This window comes from Camelina sativa, chromosome 12 (genome assembly GCF_030686135.1).
Source record: "Camelina sativa cultivar CO46 ecotype springtype chromosome 12, ASM3068613v1".
Lineage (NCBI taxonomy): Eukaryota > Viridiplantae > Streptophyta > Magnoliopsida > Brassicales > Brassicaceae > Camelina > Camelina sativa.
Genome location: NC_141891.1, coordinates 12,657,527 through 12,681,159, shown reverse-complemented (window position 1 = coordinate 12,681,159; position 23,633 = coordinate 12,657,527). Strand labels below are relative to the sequence as shown.

At 37.2% G+C, this 23,633-nt stretch overlaps 2 protein-coding genes across 2 annotated transcripts; both read right to left on the bottom strand.

Moving 5' to 3' along the window:
- Positions 1 to 722: 722 nt before the first annotated feature.
- Positions 723 to 2,225, bottom strand: LOC147930450 (class V chitinase-like). Its single transcript, XM_087478317.1, has 3 exons — positions 1,483 to 2,225; positions 962 to 1,363; positions 723 to 883 (listed from the first exon to the last, which is right to left on the bottom strand). The coding sequence occupies exons 1-3, from the start codon at positions 2,153 to 2,155 to the stop codon at positions 861 to 863; spliced, it is 1,098 nt and encodes a 365-aa protein (XP_087334443.1). The 5' UTR covers positions 2,156 to 2,225; the 3' UTR covers positions 723 to 860.
- Positions 2,226 to 15,903: 13,678 nt separating this feature from the next.
- LOC104773820 (class V chitinase-like) lies at positions 15,904 to 17,374 on the bottom strand. Its single transcript, XM_010498485.2, has 3 exons — positions 16,632 to 17,374; positions 16,111 to 16,512; positions 15,904 to 16,032 (listed from the first exon to the last, which is right to left on the bottom strand). Exons 1-3 carry the CDS (start codon positions 17,302 to 17,304, stop codon positions 16,010 to 16,012), a joined length of 1,098 nt encoding a protein of 365 aa, XP_010496787.2. The 5' UTR covers positions 17,305 to 17,374; the 3' UTR covers positions 15,904 to 16,009.
- Positions 17,375 to 23,633: the final 6,259 nt, after the last annotated feature.

The following is a 23,633-nucleotide window of genomic DNA, read 5'->3' as shown; positions in this document are numbered from 1 at the left end:
CTTTGTTACGGGAGCTTGGTGTTTCATTACCTCAAATACCTACAAGAGACACACAAGTTTTAACGAGGTTCAGCAAATACTTTGTTGCAAATACTTCTTGAGCACAATTACAGTTAAGGTTGTTTTGGTGAAACAATCACTTTATTCCATTAAATCCTCAAAAGAGGAAGTGCACACTAGCTACTTAAAACTCAAATAGTACATGAAAAGTAAATAAATATATAGGTTCAATGAGTTTCCAAAGAGATGCGCAATTTCGATGGATATGATTCAACATTGAAGACGAGCTTCGATAAATCTCTAATCAACTAGTGGTGAAAGACAGTTTGCAGAGTTAACAAGTAAGAAGTTTTGATAAGTTGCTCCAAGGAGGAGGATGAAGGTGAATACAGTTTCCAATTGCAGGAAAGGGTTTGCGATTCTCCAAAGATAATCACGTGAGTTTCGTTCATCGATTATTAGATTCTTTATAATACAAATTGGAAACATGCATGCATGCATTTTCGAGTTATAATACAAATTGGAAACATGCATGTATCATGTTTTGGATTATTTCGTTAGATGGATATCTAATGGAAACGTACATGAATTATTTCGTCGGTGTTTTGTAATGCATTTTTTCTTAGAAATCAAACCATTTTTTTTATTTGGGTTTACAGTGATTATATAAAAAAGCACGCATTTTTTATTATTATTTTTAGTTACAGAAAACAACATACAAGCAGACAGACAAGTTTTATTTTATTTTATCCTACAATAACATAAAGCAAACATGTTTTATTCTTCACTCGTCTTTTATTTATTTATTTCTTCATTCACTTATCGTTGTGGGAACTCCTCCGATCCGATATGGTTGTCAATTAACCAGACCATGCTTTCCATGCTGTAAGTTTAAGAGAATATTTTATGAAAGAATATAAATGAAAGAAAAAAAGAAAAGAAAAAGAAAAAAGAGACGAACCTGCGGTGGATAGAACAGTGTTAACGTCAGCTCCAACGTTCCAGGCAAAGTAACCAAGCAGAACGTTCTGCTTAGCGTATGTCACTTTGGCCGTCACACTCTCAGTATCGTCGTACGCAATCCAAATCTTGTTGGCGAAACAATGATTCCCGACAACCGCGGAGTCATACTTATGTGCTGCTTTCTCATCAGTTATGAACTTCTGTATCTTATCATAGTTTATAGAACCATCCTCAGATACGTCCTCATGTTTGGCTACTCCGGAGGCGGCGGCATGATAGCTGTTATCCATATCGTTTTGGAGAGTCCAGGCATAGCCAACGTATGGAAATCCAAAGACTGCTTTATTCTTGGGAAGTCCGTCCTCAACCCACTTTCTAAAACCAGAGTCGCCGCTTCGATCTATATATAAATATATCAGCCAAATTATCAAATTCTATATCAGTTAAGCCAAAAAGACTACTCACCTAAACATCTCCTCTTTTATTATCTGAATCGTAGGGAAATTATTATGCTTATACCTTCGTCCAAAGAAAAAGCGTGCAGACCGGCGGGTGGAGCGGTAAAGTGGGGGTACGACAGCGGTGTGTAAAGTTCATAGGCTATAATATTAACCCAATCCAAGTTATCTTTCATCACTTTAACCGGGTAGGTAAAAGTCTTGTAAACCGAGGAGTAGTAAACGGCAGCCGTCAACAGCAAAGTCGGTTTGCTGGTGCGTCTGTGCTCGGCGTCAACCGCATATCGCAATTCTCCAACTAGGGCCCCAAAGTCGGTCATCTCAGTCTCATTGTTCGGGTACTCCCAGGCTAAATCGAGACCATTGAATCCGTTTGATCTAGCGATCGAAATCCAAGAATCAATGAACTTTTTCCGTGACTGCTGTTTACTTGCCATGGACGCAAACGCAGAATTGTTTCCAAGTCTTCCGCCGATCGACAAGAGGGTCTTCACCTGGTCGTTTCGTATCTTGACAGTTTCAGTGAAGGTGGCAAATCTCTGTGCGTGCACTTCGGAGATGAAAGCTTTGTTGGTGTCAGCGTCGAGATCGGCGAAGGCGCAGAAAAGGTGAGTGAAGAGAGCTGAGGGAATCGTTTGGGCCGAGGTTGCGGGATCCTTGTCCTCTCCATCTGGGTACCAGTACGAAGCTTTTACCACGGAGGGGGCTCCCATTTCCTCATTAGTATCAGCCATTTTTTTGGTCTCAAATTAAGTCTTTTAAAAAAATGCTTTCTCTAGCTCTGTGTTTCTTTGTTTGTTGTGCCTTTGTAGTGGTGGTGATACAAACTAAGTGGGTGCTTCCCTTCTCTATTTATAGTGATTTTGGAAAGACATATTTTGAAATATTCAAAAGAATAATTCAGACAAATTCAATTATTGATTTCGAAAACAAAAACAAAAAGTCTTTGTTAAATGTTGTGACCATTAATTTACTAAGCTCATTCCAAAGATCCTAATTTTACCATCTTATGCTTTTTTTTTTGCTTAATTATATGTCTGAGATTTATACATCTATACTATTAAAGCAGAAGTACTCTCTAGATTAAAAATAGACCATGACTTAGTTTTGGTAGGTTTTTCATTAAAAATGATTAGAGAATCACAAAATTTAATCTGATTAACCTATAGTTTCGATTTCTTTAAATGACAAAAATACCCTCGGTCGATCACTTAAAAAATTGCCGGGTCGGGACGCGGATCCTTACATATCCGACTACAGAAGGAAAAAACCCGCGGATCTGTTTGTACTCCAGAATAATATTTTTCGGATCCAGTATATTATTTCATTCAAGATTAGTTATTTAAGATCCCAAACAGAGTTATTCGTTATAGGCAAACACTCTGATTTAATTTTCCTTTAAGGTATTTAAATGAAAACCATAAATTTTAATTACCAAAAATTTGGATATTTCCTTAATTACCGAGATTGATCTTAACAGATAATCTTTTAAAAGGAATATTTAGTGATTCAGTTAAAATCTTTAAAAACGAATATTCAAGTTACCAAATCTGACTAAATTGATTGATTTCCGATATTATAATATTTCCGATATTGTACTGTATAATATCCCACATCGACTAAATATTTTGGAATATGGTTTATAATCACTATAAATATGTGATTAAAATGTTTTGAGTACAAATGAGCAGGAAACTTGATTTATCAGGTATCCAAATTTAACAGTTTAATTTGGTTCTATATTTGAGAATATTTAAACTTTTAAAAAGTATTTATATTATAATATATTATAATATATTTACGTTTTTAAAAAAAGTTTAAGATATTATAAATATTTATATTTTTATAGAATGTTTAAATTATTATAAATATTTGAACTCCGTCGAAAGTTTAAAATATTATAATATATTTAAAGTCTATAAAATATTTAAGTAATATTAATATTTTAATTCTTAAAAATTTAAAATATAATTTTTCTTGAGTTAAATCCGTTAAAACATGTATTTTTATCAAACTATAAATTAAGCCATGGAAGCAGGGTGTGTCTATACTCTTACAAAACTACTATCCGATATTGCGGAGTGTCTATTCTCTTACAAAATTACATACTATCTACTATTGTGGTGTGTCTGTTTCCGTGAAAAACTACATTTTACAAACTACTTACTCTATTAAGATTTCCAATTTACTGTATAACCCCAAATATACAAATAAACACTATATAAACAAAGAAAATAAATCAAAATAAAAAAATATATTACAAAAATACAAATTACAGAAAAGAATAACTAACAAAATATATAATCCCGTGTTGTAGCACGGGTATCACCTAGTATAGTTTTATATTAATAGAGGATATGTATACCTCTCCACCATAAACATTAAAAACTAATTAATAGGTCACAAAAGAAAGCCTCCTCCTGTTAATAAATAAACACCTTATATTAACTTATTACGAGTTACTCTTATTTAAATTAGTAATTTCTAATTTAGTTCTACGATATTGTGAAAATCTATATACTATGTAAAACAAATTTATCTATTTTGTAGAATATGATATAAGATGGTATGAAAATAACGTTGGTTGATGCAAGAAATCTTTAAATGCAACACGTCTACTCGATTCTTTGGCAAATTTGGACTTCTCGCAACAATCTTATATTCTTATATTTCAAAACAATAACATTTCATGGCCAAAGATAATAAGCCAAGCTCTCACTCATGCGAAAGAATGACACGATCAAGATGAACGTCTAACTGCAAAAACGGACTACAGCTGCTACTCACTGGAAGATACCCAATTGTGGTTGGATGAAGTGCAACTAGTTGGTAACTATGATCGAGAGCGGCCATCAAAAACTGGAGGTGCTATCTTAGGGGCATGTCGACACGCTCAAAGAAAACAAACCGTTGGAGCAAAGGTTATACAAGGGTTTCCTTTGAAGGAGACACCAAAGAAGTAATGGAACTTATTACTGGTCATAATATTAACTTTGGAGTTTTTAATTGGATAAGAGTGGTTCCTTCATGGCAAGGAAAGTTCAGAGAATGCCAATTTGCTTGTAACAAGCCTGCATATATGTTAGCCAAAGACATGATTCCTAAGAATACTCATATTTGTATTATGACTTTATTAAATGTGTTAAATTTATTTTGAGATTTAGTGTAATCAATTTTGGGATTTAGTGTGATTACATTCGCACTATTTAGGTAGTATAAATTTCCAAAAATTATACTAGTAGTATTTATTATTGAATGTGTCAAATACAATAAAAACTGTGTGATTATGCTTATTGTGAATTAAGTTTATAATATGCTCTAATATAGGTGGGTGGCGGCATGACATACATCTTGTACATAAAAATAACAATAATAGAAGACTTGATTATAGTCTATATATCTTTATTATTAATATCGAACAGCTGCATAAATGCTCTCTTCTTTCCGATGGATAATCAGTGGAAATTGAGAAGTCTTTTTTTTTTTTCAATAATATGTAATAGTATTTTAGATCCAACAAGTCTTTTTTTTTCCATACAACGTACTAGTAGCCATCATTACAAAAATTACTAATCTTGCGACTAATTAATTAATAGAAAAAATAAATGTTATATGTTATATAGGTTACTAATTATACTGACTATATGTTATTTTTTATATAATATCTAAAATCTAAAAGCTTAAAGGGTCAACACTATATATATATATAAGATGCCAAAAATAATTATGATGACTTTTGATGAATTCAATCATTTTTAGAGAAACCTTTAAGTACTTAAGCATCACTACATTTTGTATGAAATTTTGATTTTTACTAATTTTGAGATTTAGTGTTATTATTATTATTGTGAATGTTTACAAATGTGCTAATAAAGAAGTACAACTGATATATATCTCCCAAAAAAAAGTCTGTATAGTATTTATGTGATCGTTATTGTGTAAATTGACAACTGAGTGATTCATCTTCTTTTTCTTGGTAATATATATGATCGTATTATATTATAAAATTAGAAAATTATACTAGTAGTATTTAACATTGTCTGTGTTAAATACAGTAAAACGTGTGTGATTATGCTTATTCTAAATTAAGTTTATATTATGCTCGATATGTGGGTGGCCCCATGACATATATATCATGTACATAAAAATAATAATTAAAAAGACTTGATTATAGTCTATATATCTTTATTATTATCATCTCGTCAACAGCTATAAATAAGTTTATTATTTAGTATAGTTGAAAAATAATAAAGTCTGTTATTAATCAAGAATTTAAAATTAAAAAAGACTTAGTTATAGTCTATATTTTGATCAAGTTTACTTGTGGAACAATTTAGTTCACATGCATTATGATGAAATTGTGACTAGATTGGACTCTAGATATTTTATGATTCATAAATATAAAAGTACTACTGGTCATTTTAGTAATACGATATTATATTGTTTGTTTATAAACCTAAGGTATATTTCATTGAATTATTAATTTTTTTATAAGAATTTATTAGAACTGTCCTAATTGAGATATTACTTTTCTTAAACTATTGTTTTTTGGGCAATTTATTTTTTGCCCAGATAATTATAATATGTTAAATTAATAATTAAAGTTATTTTTTTAATTTTTTTAATTTTTGGGTTCTCTATTTTACATTTAGCGTATAGTTTTGTAATACCCGCGAATCAGATTTACGGTTTGAGCATCGATCAACGCCAAGGTCAGAGCATCAATAGACACTATTGTGTGGTTTGCACTCGGGTTGTTTCCAATGTCTCCAGTTCGATGCGGTTTAATGGAGAAAACCTAGAGCTTGCTTATAAAAAAGGAAGCTCGACGCCCTAGACTTTGATTAGCCGTTTTGTTGTTCTAAACACTTGAGAAGAAGAGTTTTCTCTTTGAAAAGTTCTTGTGAGCGTTCGTGATGAGTTCTAAGCCGTTTTTTGGTAGATAGGTTTTTCAAGTGAAGATCTGTGGATAAGGACGTTGTGGGGAGCTTTCTGTGGTGTGATTCTTGTCGTTTTCGTTCAGAATCTTCTTGTTTATAAGGTGATTAAAAGATCAAAACTTATCTAAGCGATTAGATGTGTGTTTTGAGTGATTTATTACTTGTGTGCTTGTTTGTGAGGGATTGTGGTGGTGGTTGTGGCATGTTGATGGTGGTTTTGGGCATCACGGACGTTGTGACGATGGTTGGAACCGAGAGAAGTCAAGAGAGATTATTGTTGGTGATATTTCGCGCATCTGCATCGATCGATGTGATACACCCCAGTTTCAGGGACTTTCGGAAATGTTTAAAAGAATTGATTTGACCTTCTATGATGTGACCGAAGGTCGCGCTTGCGGAACGGACTAGAGAAGAGCTCTCGGACAACTCGATCTAGACGATGCTTTCCTTGGACAAGGCTTGTGGCTTTGGATCTAGGAACGAAACAAACGAGGGAAATGGAGTTTGAAGAGATTCCAATGAATCGATCGGAAGAATGGTCGTGAAGCAACGTTCAGATCGGACGGATGCGATACGGATGGAACAGATGCGGAACGACTAAGAGAGTTTACATTGAGACGCGATGGTGGTTACGAGATGAAATAGAACGATGAAAGAGGAGGGGGATTGAGTGACAACATAAGAGGTTTGGCTCTCCTCTTGATACGGTCGCTAACTAGCAACAAACCCGGTTCGAAGTTAGCTAGGGTTCTTTCCTTACACAATCCCAGATTGAACTAATGTAAGGAAGGAGACAAGATCAAAGAATAACTCTTTGAGAAAAATTTTATTTTCATTCAAGTCTAAAGAACTATAAGAGAGCTAAGAGGGGTTTAAATAGCTAGGTTAAGGAAGGGGCTTAAGGATACGCGGACTCATCTTGGTCCGCACATCGTCCTTTGACGTGTTCTCTTTGCAAATAGAACACGTCGCCTCCTTTGACTAACACGCTTAGCCACAAAACACTCTCAACGTTCAAAACAGAATATTCCAAGTTCAAATTAAACCAAAAACAAAAGGAAAGTAAGATAACCGCCTTTGGCCTTAAAGTGGGAAGCGACTTGACCTTAGACGTTTTGCACTAGGCTCCTTGCCTCGTTAAAACCTCCCCCGGTAAACCCAATGGGAAAAAATCCGGAGTGAGGAAAAAAAGTACAATTCCTCACCGTAGTGACTTTGTTTGCCTTCACTCTTGGGTACGAGTGAAGGCCACGCGAACTGAACCTTCAAGCTCTTCATTGGCCGGGTGTTGTTGCATGAACGATCGTACGAAGAGGTTGATCTGCTGCTTGGTCGCCTTTGCCGAGCTCCTTGATCGAGTCGTGGCTCCCGGGAGAACTATTGGTACCTTGGCCGCGTTCAAAGTAGACGTCTTGGCAGCGTCTGGTGTGTCTTGATCAGGCGTCTCGGTCGCGTCCAGCGTGTCTTGGTCGGCTTCCTGTCTGGCGCTCACATCATTCCCTCCCCCTTGAAAAGGTTTTGTCCCCAAAACATCTCTGTCTTCACCTACATCAAACAGAACGAGGTAAGTGACATTGAAAGAAGTTGATGTGGTATACTCACCTGGAAGCTCGAGTCGGTAGGCATCGTCATTGATCTTCTCAACGACTCGGAATGGACCGTCTCCTCATGGGCTAAGCTTATCCTTGCGCTTCTGCTGGAACCGTTCTGGCCTCAAATGCAACCACACCCAATCGCCGGGTTTGAATAACATCGGCTTGCGTCCTCGGTTCAAGAAGCGCTTTTATTGTTCGTTCCTTCTCTCGATGTTGGCTCGAACCTCCTCATGCAGATTCTTGACTAGTTCTGCTCTTGCGGCTCCGTCTTGGTTCTCGGTTTCGTCCGGTGGTAGAGGAAGAAGATCCAATGGTGTAAGCGGTTTGAACCAATAGGCGACTTCAAAAGGAGTCTTCTTCGTGGACAAGTGGACGGCTTGGTTGTAGGCGAACTCTATGATGGGAAAGCACTCAGGCCAGGAACCCTTATTACTCGCGATCGCCGTCCTAAGCAAGGCGCCTATTGATCGGTTTACGACCTCCGTTTGGCCGTCGGTTTGCGGGTGAGCGGCGGTGGAGTAGAGAAGCTTTGTGCCTAGTTTCCTCCAGTTGGTTTGCCAGAAGTGACCGAGGAACTTTGAGTCTCGGTCGGAGATGATAGTGCGTGGCACGCTATGAAGCCTGATCACTTGACTGAAGAACAAGTTCGCCAGTTGCACGTCGTCATTGTTCTTGTTGCACGGTACAAAGTGTGCCATCTTTGAGAACCTGTCCACAACCACCATAATGTTATCCTTATGCGCTAAGAGAGGTAGGGCGAGGATAAAATCCATAGACAAGTCAATCCAAGGTGCTGTGAACACCGGTAAGGGCATGTAGAGGCCGTGTGGGTGCGTTGTCGACTTCGAGGCTCGACACACTATGCAACGTCCGCAGTGCTTCTCGACAATGCTGCGCATTATCGGCCAGTAAAAATGCTCTTGAAGCACGGCTAGCGTCTAGGTGATGCCGAAGTGACCTGACAGGCCTCCGTTGTGAGCTTCTCATACAAGCAACTCGCGAATGGACCCGATTGGGATACAAAGCCGTCGGCCGCGGAACTGGAACCCCTCATGAAGATAGAACTCGGTGTAAATCCCCTTCGCATGATTCTGGAAACAGTCACCAAACTCAGCGTCTCCAGCGTATGCATCCTTGATTCTTTCAAAACCCAACACTCGAGCGACTATTGTAGTGATGAGAGTGTGCCTTGTTGACAAAGCATCGGCTACCACGTTTTCATTCCCTTTCTTGTACTTCATGACGTATGGGAATGACTCAACGAACTCCAACCATTTCGCGTTTCTTCTCTTGAGGTTGGTTTGGCCGCGAAGATGCTTCAACGTCTCGTGATCGGTGTGAATCATGAACTCTCGCGCCAACAAGTAGTGTTGCCAAACCTCCATTGCTCGGACGAGGGCGTATAGTTCCTTGTCGTAATTCGGGTAGTTGAGCGCTGCACCACTAAGTTTCTCACTGAAGTACGCCACGAGCTTGCCTCCCTGAGTAAGAACCACACCGATCCCAACTCCCGAAGCGTCGCATTCAACTTCAAATGTCTTGTTGAAGTCAGGTAAGGTCAACAAAGGGGCTTGCGTGAGGCGGCGCTTGAGCTCGGTGAACGCTCGGTCTTGCTCTTCTCCCCACTTAAACTCATGATTCTTCTTAATCACGGCGGTGAGGGGTGCGGCGATCGTACTGAAGTCCTTCACGAACCTCCAATAAAAGCTCGCGAGACCTTGGAACGATCGGACTTGTGTGATGCTTGTTGGCGTGGGCCACTCCTCTATCGTGCGTATCTTCTCTCCATCGACCTTAAGGCCCTGCGAACTTACAAAAAAATGTTAAAACACTAATTCATCAGCAGTAAAGACGCACTTTTTCAAGTTGGCGTACAGTTGCTCTTCGCGGAGAGTAAACAAGACAGATTCCAAATGCTTAACATGTTCGGACAGACTAGAGCTATACACGAGGATGTCATCAAAGTAAACCACTACAAACTTATTTATGAAAGCTCTTAAAATGTGGTTCATGAGACGCATAAATGTAGAAGGGGCGTTAGAAAGACCGAATGGCATTACCAACTATTCGTACAAACCCTATTTTGTTTTGAAGGCTGTCTTCCATTCATCGCCCTCCTTCATGCGAACTTGATGGTAGTCACTCTTCAAATCGATCTTTGAGAAGACGCTGGCGCCACTTAGTTCGTCGAGTATATCATCAAGCCTCGGAATAGGATGTCGGTACTTGATGGTGATGTTGTTGACAGCTCGATAGTCAACACACCTGCGCCACAAACCGTCCTTCTTGGGCACGAGGAGAACAGGAACTGCACACGGGCTCAAGCTTTCATGAATGTATCCTTGCGCCATGAGGTCGGACACTTGACGCTCCAGCTCCTTCGCCTCTTCGGGGTTGACTCGATAGGCTGGCCGGTTAGGTAGCTGTGACATCCTGGAATGAGATCAATTTGGTGTTCAATGCCTCTGATCGGTGGTAGACCTTCAGGAAGTTCTTCAGGGAACACATCGGAGAAGCCCCCAAGGACGTCACGTATCACCTCCGGTAGGGCGTCTATCGATCTTTCAAGGCCTGAAAGCAATGCATCTCAGAAAACCATCAGTAACACTTGGCTAGTGTCCCTAATGGACTTCCTAACATCACCATACTGAATCAAAAAGTTCTATTTATCGTCCGAGTCTTTAGCCAACCTACTTTGCATTTCATGAACTTGCGTGGGGTTCAAGGGTTTCAAGCAAATACGTTTGTTGTCATGGACGAAGAAATATTGGTTTGTGTGGCCGCAATGCGTGGTTTGCTTATCAAACTGCCATGGTCGCCCCAATAAGAGGTGGCTTGCTTGCATAGGCACCACGTCGCATAGGACTTGGTCCGGACCGACACTAAACGAGACCATGACATATTCCTTGACATGGATCACGGTCTTGTCATTCAACCATTTTAAACGATAGGGACGAGGGTGGTTTGTGGTCACAAGAGACAATTTCTTGACAAGACTAGAACTTGCAACATTGGTACAAGATCCACCGTCTATAATCAAGCGACAAACTTTACCACTTACAGTGCACCTAGTGTGGAAGATGTTGTCGCGCTGGTTTGCGTCATCGGCGGCTGCTACGTTGGTGCTTAGGATGCAGCGAATCATCAAGAGCTCTCCTACATCGGGCTCGGCTATAGCTTCTTCCAGCTCCGCCTCTACTCAAACGTTTTCTTCGGTCGCCTCGTCGTTGGACTCGAGCTCGCCTGATTCGGTAAGGATCATGGTGCGTGCGTTCGGACACTCACGAGAGTAGTGGCCTCTCCCTTGACATTTGAAACACGCAATATCACGGCTCCGGATGTCGGTAGTGTTGCGTCGCGGATCTTGGCACTCATTGGTGGCCGGCTCTCTCGGTTTGAACCTTCTGTCAGCATTGGTCGCCTTTGGCTTCTCTTGGAAACGGTTTGATGATGATACGTTAGGAGACCAATTTGGAGTTCTCTGTGTTCTGGTGCGAGTCACGGAGGCGTTCTTCTTCTTAATCTGACTCTCAATTTGCACCGAGAGATGCAACAACTCCTCAAAGGTTTGATAGGGCTGGCACTCGACCTTGCGCGTGATGCGTTCTTGTAACCCGTCCATGAACTGTGCCATGTGTGACTCTTCGGAGTCGTTGACTTGCAAACGGTTGCGCAAATGCTCAAACTCCTCGAAGTACTCTTCTATGGTGCGTGTGCCTTGAGTGAGCCTCCAGAACTTCTTCTGGACCTCACGGTGATAGAACGAGGGTACGTAGCACCGTCGCATCTTGACCTTTAAGACTTCCCAAACGGTGATACATCGTTCTCGGTTGCGGTGTTGCTCAGCTTCAAGGCGATCCCACCAGGTGAGGGCGTGGTCGGTGAACTGAGCTACGGCATATTGAACCTTGCGTAACTACGGATAAGCGTGGAACGAGTATAGGTGCTCCATGCTATCATCTTATGAGCTGGTTCGTGGTGCCTTGGGGCTTCATCGTACGGATCGTCATGTCGATGATGTCGTCGAGGCCTTGGTTCAAAGTCTTCATCGGACTGGTCGCTCACCGGTTCTCGTCGTGGTCGCCTTGCGGGTAAAGGATCTTCACGGGGAGGGTTTAACAGTTCGATACGGGTAAAGGATCTTCACGAGCTGCTCTATGCCGGTTCGTAATGCGGCGAGGGTGGCTCCTATCTCGGGTGGTGCAGGGGGTGGTTCTTTGGCCATCGTCCGTACGGTCTATGGTGACATGTAGCTTGGTGACGCGGTTTGAATTTAAACCTCGCAAAACAAAACAAAAGCTCAACGCGTGAGTATCACTCGTTCAATAGGACCACACAATAGATTCTTATTTCGTCACCAAATAATTGAATACAGCTCACCAAATTCAAACCTATGACTAAACAAAAGCAATAAAGCAAAAGTACTACGCGACAAGAAATGCTTTATGACCAAAAGTAAAAACACGTTTATGCAACAAGATCCTAGCTTTATCGATCTAAAGTTTCTACACAAGAACACGGATGAACACTAAGACGAACAAGATGAACAAAACAAACGCTTAACAACCTAAATCAACTCTTAACAACACCAAAGATGCACCAAATTATACCAAATGACTAATCGGAATATGCGAAACAAGAGGATGCATACTAAGCTACCTAACAAGCTAAAGATTGAAGCTTTAAACAAAAGGAAAGAGTTTTAGAACGAAACAACCTTGCAGGAGATTTGAAGCTCTGATACCAAGCTGATGTGACCGAAGGTCGCGCTTGCGGAACGGATAAGAGAAGAGCTCTCGGACAGCTCGTTCTAGATGATGCTTTCCTCGGACAAGGCTTGTGGCTTCGGATCTAGGAACAAAACAAATGAGGGAAATGGAGGTTGAAGAGATTGCAACGAGCCGATCGGAAGAACGGTCATGAAGCCACGTTCAGGTCGGACGGATGCGATACGGATGGAACGGATGCGGAACGACTAAGAGAGGTTACGGTGGGACACGATGGTGGTTACGAGATGAAATAGAACGGTGAAAGAGGAGGGGGATTGAGTGACGACACAAGAGGTTTGGCTCTCCTCGTGATACGGTCGCTAACTAGCAACGAATCCGGTTCGAAGTTAGCTAGGGTTCTTTCCTTAGACAATCCCGGATTGAACTAATGAAATGAAGGAGACAAGATCAAAGAATCTCTCTTTGAGAAAAGTTTTATTTTCATTCAAGTCTAAAGAACTACAAGAGAGCTAAGAGGGGTTTAAATAGCTAGGTTTAGGAAGGGGCTTAAGGACACGCGGACTCATCTTGGTCCGCACATCGTCCTTTGACGTGTTCTCTTTGCAAAGAGAACACGTCCCCTCCTTTGACTAACACGCTTAGCCACAAAACACTCTCAATGTTCAAAAGAGAATATTCCAAGTTCAAATTAAACTAAAAACAAAAGGAAAGAAAGATAACCGCCTTTGGCCTTGACGTGGGAAGCGACTTGACCTTAGACGTTTTGCACTAGGTTGCTTGCCTCGTTAAAACCTCCTCCGGTAAACCCAATGGGAAAAAAAACCCGGAGTGAGGAAAAAGAGTACAATTCCTCACCTTAGTGACTTTGTTTGCCTTCACTCTTGGGTAAGAGTGAAGGCCATGCGAACTGAACCTTCAGGCTCTTCATTGGCTGGGTGTTTTTGCATGAACGATCGTACGAAGAGGTTGATCTGCTGCTTGGTCGCCTTTGCTGAGCTCCTTGATCGAGTCATGGCTCCCGGGAGAACTATTGGTGCCTTGGCCACGTTCGCAGTAGGCGTCTTGGCTGCATCTGGTGTGTCTTGGTCAGGCATCTCGGTCGCGTCCAGCGTGTCTTTGTCGGCTTTCTGTCCGGCGCTCACATCAATCTATGTCACCAAAGTGCGTTTATCTATTCGGTCAAGAGTCCTGAGAGAACTCCACAGTAAAGCGTGCTTGAGTTGGAGAAGTCTTAGGATGTGTGACCTTACGAGAAGTGATTGTTGGAGCTGTGCGAGTGAGGTTAAAACACAGGTGGTGATTTGTAGGGACGGTAAACAAGTCTTTAAAGCCTTCCAGATGTAGCAAACTGGCCGTAAGATATGGATGAGCTCACGGGCCTAGTGAGAGGATATGAGGCCCATTAAGGAAAATGGACCCATGGACTGGGATTGGACATCGAGCCCACTAAGAGCTGGCAATCGTGGCGTTACACGATGCAACAAGGGTTTTGGTGGAGACACGAGGAAGCATCGATCGATGCAAGGAGTGCGTCGATCGACGCAAGGGTTCAGCCTCGACCATGACGATGAGGGGTTTCAGTCGACACATATGTTCAGAGTAGTCTGGTTTGCTTTCTTTTTGTGAAATGTTTGTGTTTGTCTTTTCGCTTATGTGTATAGTCCGGTGGATGGGAGGATCGCATCATTAAATATATCTGGTAACTCATGCGTCCCATTCTTTTTGTGGTGCACATAAAGCAAAAGTGTGACTATAAAATCAAGGCGATAAAGAGGAGAATGTTCTAGTGGTTCGTTTGATTGATGTCTGACTTCTGTTAGGTTGCTAGAGTCGGGTCATTAGAATGTTGTTAGGATGCTGGTTTAATGCTTCATGAAATTGTTGGATGATTTATTTATCGGCTTATGTTAGATTGAATAATTGTTAATTATTGAATAATTTTTAATTATTTATTAGATTTTTTGTTGGATAATTTCTGGTTTAATGTTGTTGTTATTTCTGCTGTTTGTATTGACTGTTGCTAGGGTGTTTGTGAGTATCACTAGTTAATTATTATATTAAAATAAAGAAAAAAGGTCTGGTCATTAAGTTTTAAGAGGTAGAATTTATTATTTGGAGTTTAGGATTTAGAATTTAGTCATTTTGTATATAGTAAAAAAAAAATTTTGAAAATGAACATTGAATAAGATTTATTTTCGAAAATGCCCTTTTTTTTTTAACAAAGCTTTAACTACATGGCTGGATTTTAAAGTTGCTAGTAATAACTTTACATATATATATACATTTTCAAGCTCTTAGACAAAATATTATGATTTCAAGTACAATTTTTTTTTTTTTTGTTTCTTGACTTCATATATATTAGAATTTTTCATTTTATGTTAAAGCTATAGTTTAAGTACCCTATAAGCGAGATCATCTAAACATTTACTACTAATGAATCATCAAACTTAATGAGTTTTAAAGAGATGCACAATCTCGATGGATATGATGTTAGTGTAGAAGAGACAAGAGACACACAAGTTTTAACGAGGTTCAGCAAATACTTTGTTGCAAATACTTCTTGAGCACAATTACAGTTAAGGTTGTTTTGGTGAAACAATCACTTTATTCCATTAAATCCTCAAAAGAGGAAGTGCACACTAGCTACTTAAAACTCAAATAGTACATGAAAAGTAAATAAATATATAGGTTCAATGAGTTTCCAAAGAGATGCGCAATTTCGATGGATATGATTCAACATTGAAGACGAGCTTCGATAAATCTCTAATCAACTAGTGGTGAAAGACAGTTTGCAGAGTTAACAAGTAAGAAGTTTTGATAAGTTGCTCCAAGGAGGAGGATGAAGGTGAATACAGTTTCCAATTGCAGGAAAGGGTTTGCGATTCTCCAAAGATAATCACGTGAGTTTCGTTCATCGATTATTAGATTCTTTATAATACAAATTGGAAACATGCATGCATGCATTTTCGAGTTATAATACAAATTGGAAACATGCATGTATCATGTTTTGGATTATTTCGTTAGATGGATATCTAATGGAAACGTACATGAATTATTTCGTCGGTGTTTTGTAATGCATTTTTTCTTAGAAATCAAACCATTTTTTTTATTTGGGTTTACAGTGATTATATAAAAAAGCACGCATTTTTTATTATTATTTTTAGTTACAGAAAACAACATACAAGCAGACAGACAAGTTTTATTTTATTTTATCTTACAATAACATAAAGCAAACATGTTTTATTCTTCACTCGTCTTTTATTTATTTATTTCTTCATTCACTTATCGTTGTGGGAACTCCTCCGATCCGATATGGTTGTCAATTAACCAGACCATGCTTTCCATGCTGTAAGTTTAAGAGAATATTTTATGAAAGAATATAAATGAAAGAAAAAAAGAAAAGAAAAAGAAAAAAGAGACGAACCTGCGGTGGATAGAACAGTGTTAACGTCAGCTCCAACGTTCCAGGCAAAGTAACCAAGCAGAACGTTCTGCTTAGCGTATGTCACTTTGGCCGTCACACTCTCAGTATCGTCGTACGCAATCCAAATCTTGTTGGCGAAACAATGATTCCCGACAACCGCGGAGTCATACTTATGTGCTGCTTTCTCATCAGTTATGAACTTCTGTATCTTATCATAGTTTATAGAACCATCCTCAGATACGTCCTCATGTTTGGCTACTCCGGAGGCGGCGGCATGATAGCCGTTATCCATATCGTTTTGGAGAGTCCAGGCATAGCCAACGTATGGAAATCCAAAGACTGCTTTATTCTTGGGAAGTCCGTCCTCAACCCACTTTCTAAAACCAGAGTCGCCGCTTCGATCTATATATAAATATATCAGCCAAATTATCAAATTCTATATCAGTTAAGCCAAAAAGACTACTCACCTAAACATCTCCTCTTTTATTATCTGAATCGTAGGGAAATTATTATGCTTATACCTTCGTCCAAAGAAAAAGCGTGCAGACCGGCGGGTGGAGCGGTAAAGTGGGGGTACGACAGCGGTGTGTAAAGTTCATAGGCTATAATATTAACCCAATCCAAGTTATCTTTCATCACTTTAACCGGGTAGGTAAAAGTCTTGTAAACCGAGGAGTAGTAAACGGCAGCCGTCAACAGCAAAGTCGGTTTGCTGGTGCGTCTGTGCTCGGCGTCAACCGCATATCGCAAGTCTCCAACTAGGGCCCCAAAGTCGGTCATCTCAGTCTCATTGTTCGGGTACTCCCAGGCTAAATCGAGACCATTGAATCCGTTTGATCTAGCGATCGAAATCCAAGAATCAATGAACTTTTTCCGTGACTGCTGTTTACTTGCCATGGACGCAAACGCAGAATTGTTTCCAAGTCTTCCGCCGATCGACAAGAGGGTCTTCACCTGGTCGTTTCGTATCTTGACAGTTTCAGTGAAGGTGGCAAATCTCTGTGCGTGCACTTCGGAGATGAAAGCTTTGTTGGTGTCAGCGTCGAGATCGGCGAAGGCGCAGAAAAGGTGAGTGAAGAGAGCTGAGGGAATCGTTTGGGCCGAGGTTGCGGGATCCTTGTCCTCTCCATCTGGGTACCAGTACGAAGCTTTTACCACGGAGGGGGCTCCCATTTCCTCATTAGTATCAGCCATTTTTTTGGTCTCAAATTAAGTCTTTTAAAAAAATGCTTTCTCTAGCTCTGTGTTTCTTTGTTTGTTGTGCCTTTGTAGTGGTGGTGATACAAACTAAGTGGGTGCTTCCCTTCTCTATTTATAGTGATTTTGGAAAGACATATTTTGAAATATTCAAAAGAATAATTCAGACAAATTCAATTATTGATTTCGAAAACAAAAACAAAAAGTCTTTGTTAAATGTTGTGACCATTAATTTACTAAGCTCATTCCAAAGATCCTAATTTTACCATCTTATGCTTTTTTTTTTGCTTAATTATATGTCTGAGATTTATACATCTATACTATTAAAGCAGAAGTACTCTCTAGATTAAAAATAGACCATGACTTAGTTTTGGTAGGTTTTTCATTAAAAATGATTAGAGAATCACAAAATTTAATCTGATTAACCTATAGTTTCGATTTCTTTAAATGACAAAAATACCCTCGGTCGATCACTTAAAAAATTGCCGGGTCGGGACGCGGATCCTTACATATCCGACTACAGAAGGAAAAAACCCACGGATCTGTTTGTACTCCAGAATAATATTTTTCGGATCCAGTATATTATTTCATTCAAGATTAGTTATTTAAGATCCCAGACAGAGTTATTCGTTATAGGCAAACACTCTGATTTAATTTTCCTTTAAGGTATTTAAATGAAAACCATAAATTTTAATTACTAAAAATTTGGATATTTCCTTAATTACCGAGATTGATCTTAACAGATAATCTTTTAAAAGGAATATTTAGTGATTCAGTTAAAATCTTTAAAAACGAATATTCAAGTTACCAAATCTGACTAAATTGCTTGATTTTCGATATTATAATATTTCCTTAACGAATTTATAGTAATTAATTGTGAGTAGTATAGATAGAAAGACTTAAAAACGCAGAAATTATATATATGTAAAGTTGTAAACTAATTTACAGAAAAGGTGTACTGTATAATATCCCACATCGACTAAATATTTTGGAATATGGTTTATAATCACTATAAATATGTGACTAAAATGTTTTGAGTACAAATGAGCAGGAAACTTGATTTATCAGGTATCCAAATTTAACAGTTTAATTTGGTTCTATATTTGAGAATATTTAAACTTTTAAAAAGTAAACATATTATAATATATTATAATATATTTACGTTTTTAAAAAAAGTTTAAGATATTATAAATATTTAAATTTTTATAGAATGTTTAAATTATTATAAATATTTGAACTCCGTCGAAAGTTTAAAATATTATAATATATTTAAAGTCTATAAAATATTTAAGTAATATTAATATTTTAATTCTTAAAAATTTAAAATATAATTTTTTTTGAGTTAAATCCGTTAAAACATGTATTTTTATCAAACTATAAATTAAGCCATGGAAACAGGGTGTGTCTATACTCTTACAAAACTACTATCCGATATTGCGGAGTGTCTATTCTCTTACAAAATTACATACTATCTACTATTGTGGTGTGTCTGTTTCCGTGAAAAACTACATTTTACAAACTACTTACTCTATTAAGATTTCCAATTTACTGTATAACCCCAAATATACAAATAAACACTATATAAACAAAGAAAATAAATCAAAATAAAAAACTATATTACAAAAATACAAATTACAGAAAAGAATAACTAACAAAATATATAATCCCGTGTTGTAGCACGGGTATCACCTAGTATAGTTTTATATTAATAGAGGATATGTATACCTCTCCACCATAAACATTAAAAACTAATTAATAGGTCACAAAAGAAAGCCTCCTCCTGTTAATAAATAAACACCTTATATTAACTTATTACGAGTTACTCTTATTTAAATTAGTAATTTCTAATTTAGTTCTACGATATTGTGAAAATCTATATACTATGTAAAACAAATTTATCTATTTTGTAGAATATGATATAAGATTGTATGAAAATAACGTTGGTTGATGCAAGAAATCTTTAAATGCAACACGTCTACTCGATTCTTTGGCAAATTTGGACTTCTCGCAACAATCTTATATTCTTATATTTCAAAACAATAACATTTCATGGCCAAAGATAATAAGCCAAGCTCTCACTCATGCGAAAGAATGACACGGTCAAGATGAACGTCTAACTGCAAAAACGGACTACAGCTGCTACTCACTGGAAGATACCCAATTGTGGTTGGATGAAGTGCAACTAGTTGGTAACTATGATCGAGAGCGGCCATCAAAAACTGGAGGTGCTATCTTAGGGGCATGTCGACACGCTCAAAGAAAACAAACCGTTGGAGCAAAGGTTATACAAGGGTTTCCTTTGAAGGAGACACCAAAGAAGTAATGGAACTTATTACTGGTCATAATATTAACTTTGGAGTTTTTAATTGGATAAGAGTGGTTCCTTCATGGCAAGGAAAGTTCAGAGAATGCCAATTTGCTTGTAACAAGCCTGCATATATGTTAGCCAAAGACATGATTCCTAAGAATACTCATATTTATATTATGACTTTATTAAATGTGTTAAATTTATTTTGAGATTTAGTGTAATCAATTTTGGGATTTAGTGTGATTACATTCGCACTATTTAGGTAGTATAAATTTCCAAAAATTATACTAGTAGTATTTATCATTGAATGTGTCAAATACAATAAAAAGTGTGTGATTATGCTTATTGTGAATTAAGTTTATAATATGTTCTAATATAGGTGGGTGGCGGCATGACATACATCTTGTACATAAAAATAACAATAATAGAAGACTTGATTATAGTCTATATATCTTTATTATTAATATCGAACAGCTGCATAAATGCTCTCTTCTTTCCGATGGATAATCAGTGGAAATTGAGAAGTCTTTTTTTTTTTTCAATAATATGTAATAGTATTTTAGATCCAACAAGTCTTTTTTTTTCCATACAACGTACTAGTAGCCATCATTACAAAAAGTACTAATCTTGCGACTAATTAATTAATAGAAAAAATAAATGTTATATGTTATATAGGTTACTAATTATACTGACTATATGTTATTTTTTATATAATATCTAAAATCTAAAAGCTTAAAGGGTCAACACTATATATATATAAGATGCCAAAAATAATTATGATGACTTTTGATGAATTCAATCATTTTTAGAGAAACCTTTAAGTACTTAAGCATCACTACATTTTGTATGAAATTTTGATTTTTACTAATTTTGAGATTTAGTGTCATTATTATTATTGTGAATGTTTACAAATGTGCTAATAAAGTAGTACAACTGATATATATCTCCCAAAAAAAAAGTCTGTATAGTATTTATGTAATCATTATTGTGTAAATTGACAACTGAGTGATTCATCTTCTTTTTCTTGGTAATATATATGATCGTATTATATTATGAAATTAGAAAATTATACTAGTAGTATATAACATTGTCTGTGTTAAATACAATAAAACGTGTGTGATTATGCTTATGGTAAATTTTGTGCTCTATATGTGGGTGGCCGCATGACATATATATCTTGTACATAAAAATACTAATTAAAAAGACTTGATTATAGTCTATATATCCTAATTATTATCATCTTCTCATCAGCTATAAATAAGTTTATTATTATTAGTATAGTTGAAAAATAATAAAGTCTGTTATCAAGCAAGAAATTAAAATTGAAAGACTTAGTTCTAGTCTATATTTGATCAAGTCTACTTGTGGAACAATTTAGTTCACATGCATTACAATGAAATTGTGACTAGATTGGACTCTAGATATTTTATGATTCATAAATATAAAAATACAATTGTGACTAGATTGGACTCTAGTTCACATGCATTACAATTTTTTTTTCTAAGAATTTATTAGAAATGTCTTTATTGAGATATTGCTTTTCCAAAACTATTATTTTTTGGGCAATTTATTTTCTTTTGTCCTCTTTTAGACAATTACAATATGTTAAGTTAACATTTAGAGTTTTTTTTTTGTGGTTTTGGGACAGACTGATGAGGGTGTCGGTCGATACTAGGAGGGTTTTGGTCGACAACAGGAAGGTGTCAGTCAACATTGGTGGTTCGTGTCAATCGACACCTGTGTTCAGCAGACTACGGGTGTGTTTTTTTTACTTGCCTGGTTTGGATGGTCTTTCTGAATTACTTGTTCTTGTCTTTTGGCTTGTGTTGATAGCCTAGTAAATGGGTGGATTGCCCTAAATAAGTAATTGTAATAATACTTATGCATTTCAATTGTTGTTTGTAGTGCAGGTAGGTGTGATGTGAAATCATGGTAATGAGGAGGAGGAGGATCTAGGGTCTCGATTATGTGTTGTTGGTCTTAGTGATGTTATTAATGTTGGAACCTTGTATAGAAGTATGCTAGTTGGTTGGATAGAATGGTTAGAAATAATATTGTGTTGATGATATATTGGAGATGGTTTTGTTGTATATGCTTCTATTGTGCATGTAGTTGGTATGTTTACGCTGTGCATATTGGTTGTTGTTGGTTTAATGATGATTTGTGGGTTAGTTTGTTTAATTAAGTATTATGGTGCTTAATTATGATTTGTTTCTTTTTCTAAAAATTGGTCGGATTGTTTCATTACTAACCATAACTAAATGATGAAGACATTGGATGTTATTAAGTGAGATTTTGCGAAAATCAAAAACACCCAAACTCTAGGGTTTCGTCTTTCACGATAGAGAGAACCGTGGGAGATAAAGATATATTTGATAAAATTATTAAAAACGATGTCGTTTTGGCCTCAGTTTCTCATTCTCAGTTATACTCAAAACGACATTGTTGCACGCGTGGAATCCACATCAGATCTGATTTAACAGTGGGCTAAAAGTGTTACTCGTTTCCCACATTTTGGTATATTTCAGCACAAAAGGTGAAGTTAAGGTTTGGAATTCAAATTATCTAAAACTACATGTATGTTTAGGCACAGTTAATAGTCCAATATATGAATTCAACACCGTAACACCTGACCGTCACCTTTATTAGTGGGTCCCATGTCCACTTCCGATCTGTGGGCCTTCCCATATTCGACGGTCGGTTTTCTATGTCCGTGAGGCTTTAAATACTTGTGTATAATTCCTACAAATCACCAAATGATATTTTTTGTGTTTTGTCCTCACTCACACAGTTCCGTCCAGAAGATCATCTATCCTGAAATGACTCCAGCATAAGCATGTTTAACTCTAGAGTTCTTTCAGAACCTTTAGCCAATAAGATAAGTACATTTTGGTAATATAATTGTTTTTCATGTAACGACAAACTATTTACGTCTGAGATTTTTCTCCCTACTTAATATTGATATATCATGGTTTTTGTGGTTTTTAACCATGATATAAGGAGTCTTTTAGTGTCTTTTCATTTGTTTCTAGATTGTTTTTGAGTCTTTACAGGTTTTTAGCATGAAAGGAGCAAAGTGGAGCAATTTGGATCAGTTTGGAGCAATAATCCGCAAGAAATCAACTTGGAATCGATCAGAGGAGATGGTGTCGATCGACACTGCCTTAGCATCGATCGACACCCAGTCCAAACCGACGAGAGAGCCAAATTTGGAAGTTTTACAAAGTTGCCCAAAGATTTCTATATTTGCAAGATTAGTCCCTGACGTGTTTTAGGACATATATATATATATATATATATAGTTTTTAGGTTTTTGCAAACCCTAAAGTTTTATTCTATCAAATTTTATTTTTCCTGAAACCCTGTGAGATTTTGAGAGCTTTGGAGAGATTAGATCTGCTTTGTAGAGAAGAATTCTTGAACTCCTTCTCACTCTTTTTAATCTCTATTGCTTATTATTCAGAATCATGTCTTGTTCTTCATTGATTATGTCTGAGTAATTTGCTTGTTAGGTTTAGGGTTTTTCACAGGGATTTTATGAATTATTAGATCTGATTATTTAGGATTCATTATCTTGCTAGATCTTCATCTTAGGTTGTTCTTCATATTAATCCTTGATTGGCCATCTAGAATTAATACTTTAGGAAAATAAATTGATATGAGAATATAATTGATTTTCCTGATAAAACTTTTTGATGAGCAAAATTATTTCTTGCAAAGAGATTTGATTTAATAATTTTGTGAACAATCTAAACCTGATTTTATTGCTGATTTATTACCTAGAATTTTGCAAAGAGATTTGGATTTTCTGGTTTTAAATTTAGATATTATTTGCAGTGAGAACTGATTTAATTTACAAAAGTGTTTAGAGTTCTAGATCTGTTCTTAATTGTTTGAATCCTAATTTATTGATTGATTTAATATTTCATAATTTCCTAAGAAATTCCCTAGGCCTAGCTTTTTGATCTTTTGAATTTACAACAGTTTTATTTAATATTTGGCATTGCTTTTATTTTAA

Bases quoted from the DNA above. Each gene is read 5' to 3' on its own strand.
- LOC147930450 (XM_087478317.1), bottom strand. From the start codon at position 2,155: ATGGCTGATACTAATGAGGAAATGGGAGCCCCCTCCGTGGTAAAAGCT. The intron at 1,364-1,482 runs GTATAAGCATAA...ATTTATATATAG, and splicing joins CGCTTTTTCTTTGGACGAAG to ATCGAAGCGGCGACTCTGGT. The intron at 884-961 runs GTTCGTCTCTTT...TTAAACTTACAG, and splicing joins CACTGTTCTATCCACCGCAG to CATGGAAAGCATGGTCTGGT.
- LOC104773820 (XM_010498485.2), bottom strand. From the start codon at position 17,304: ATGGCTGATACTAATGAGGAAATGGGAGCCCCCTCCGTGGTAAAAGCT. The intron at 16,513-16,631 runs GTATAAGCATAA...ATTTATATATAG, and splicing joins CGCTTTTTCTTTGGACGAAG to ATCGAAGCGGCGACTCTGGT. The intron at 16,033-16,110 runs GTTCGTCTCTTT...TTAAACTTACAG, and splicing joins CACTGTTCTATCCACCGCAG to CATGGAAAGCATGGTCTGGT.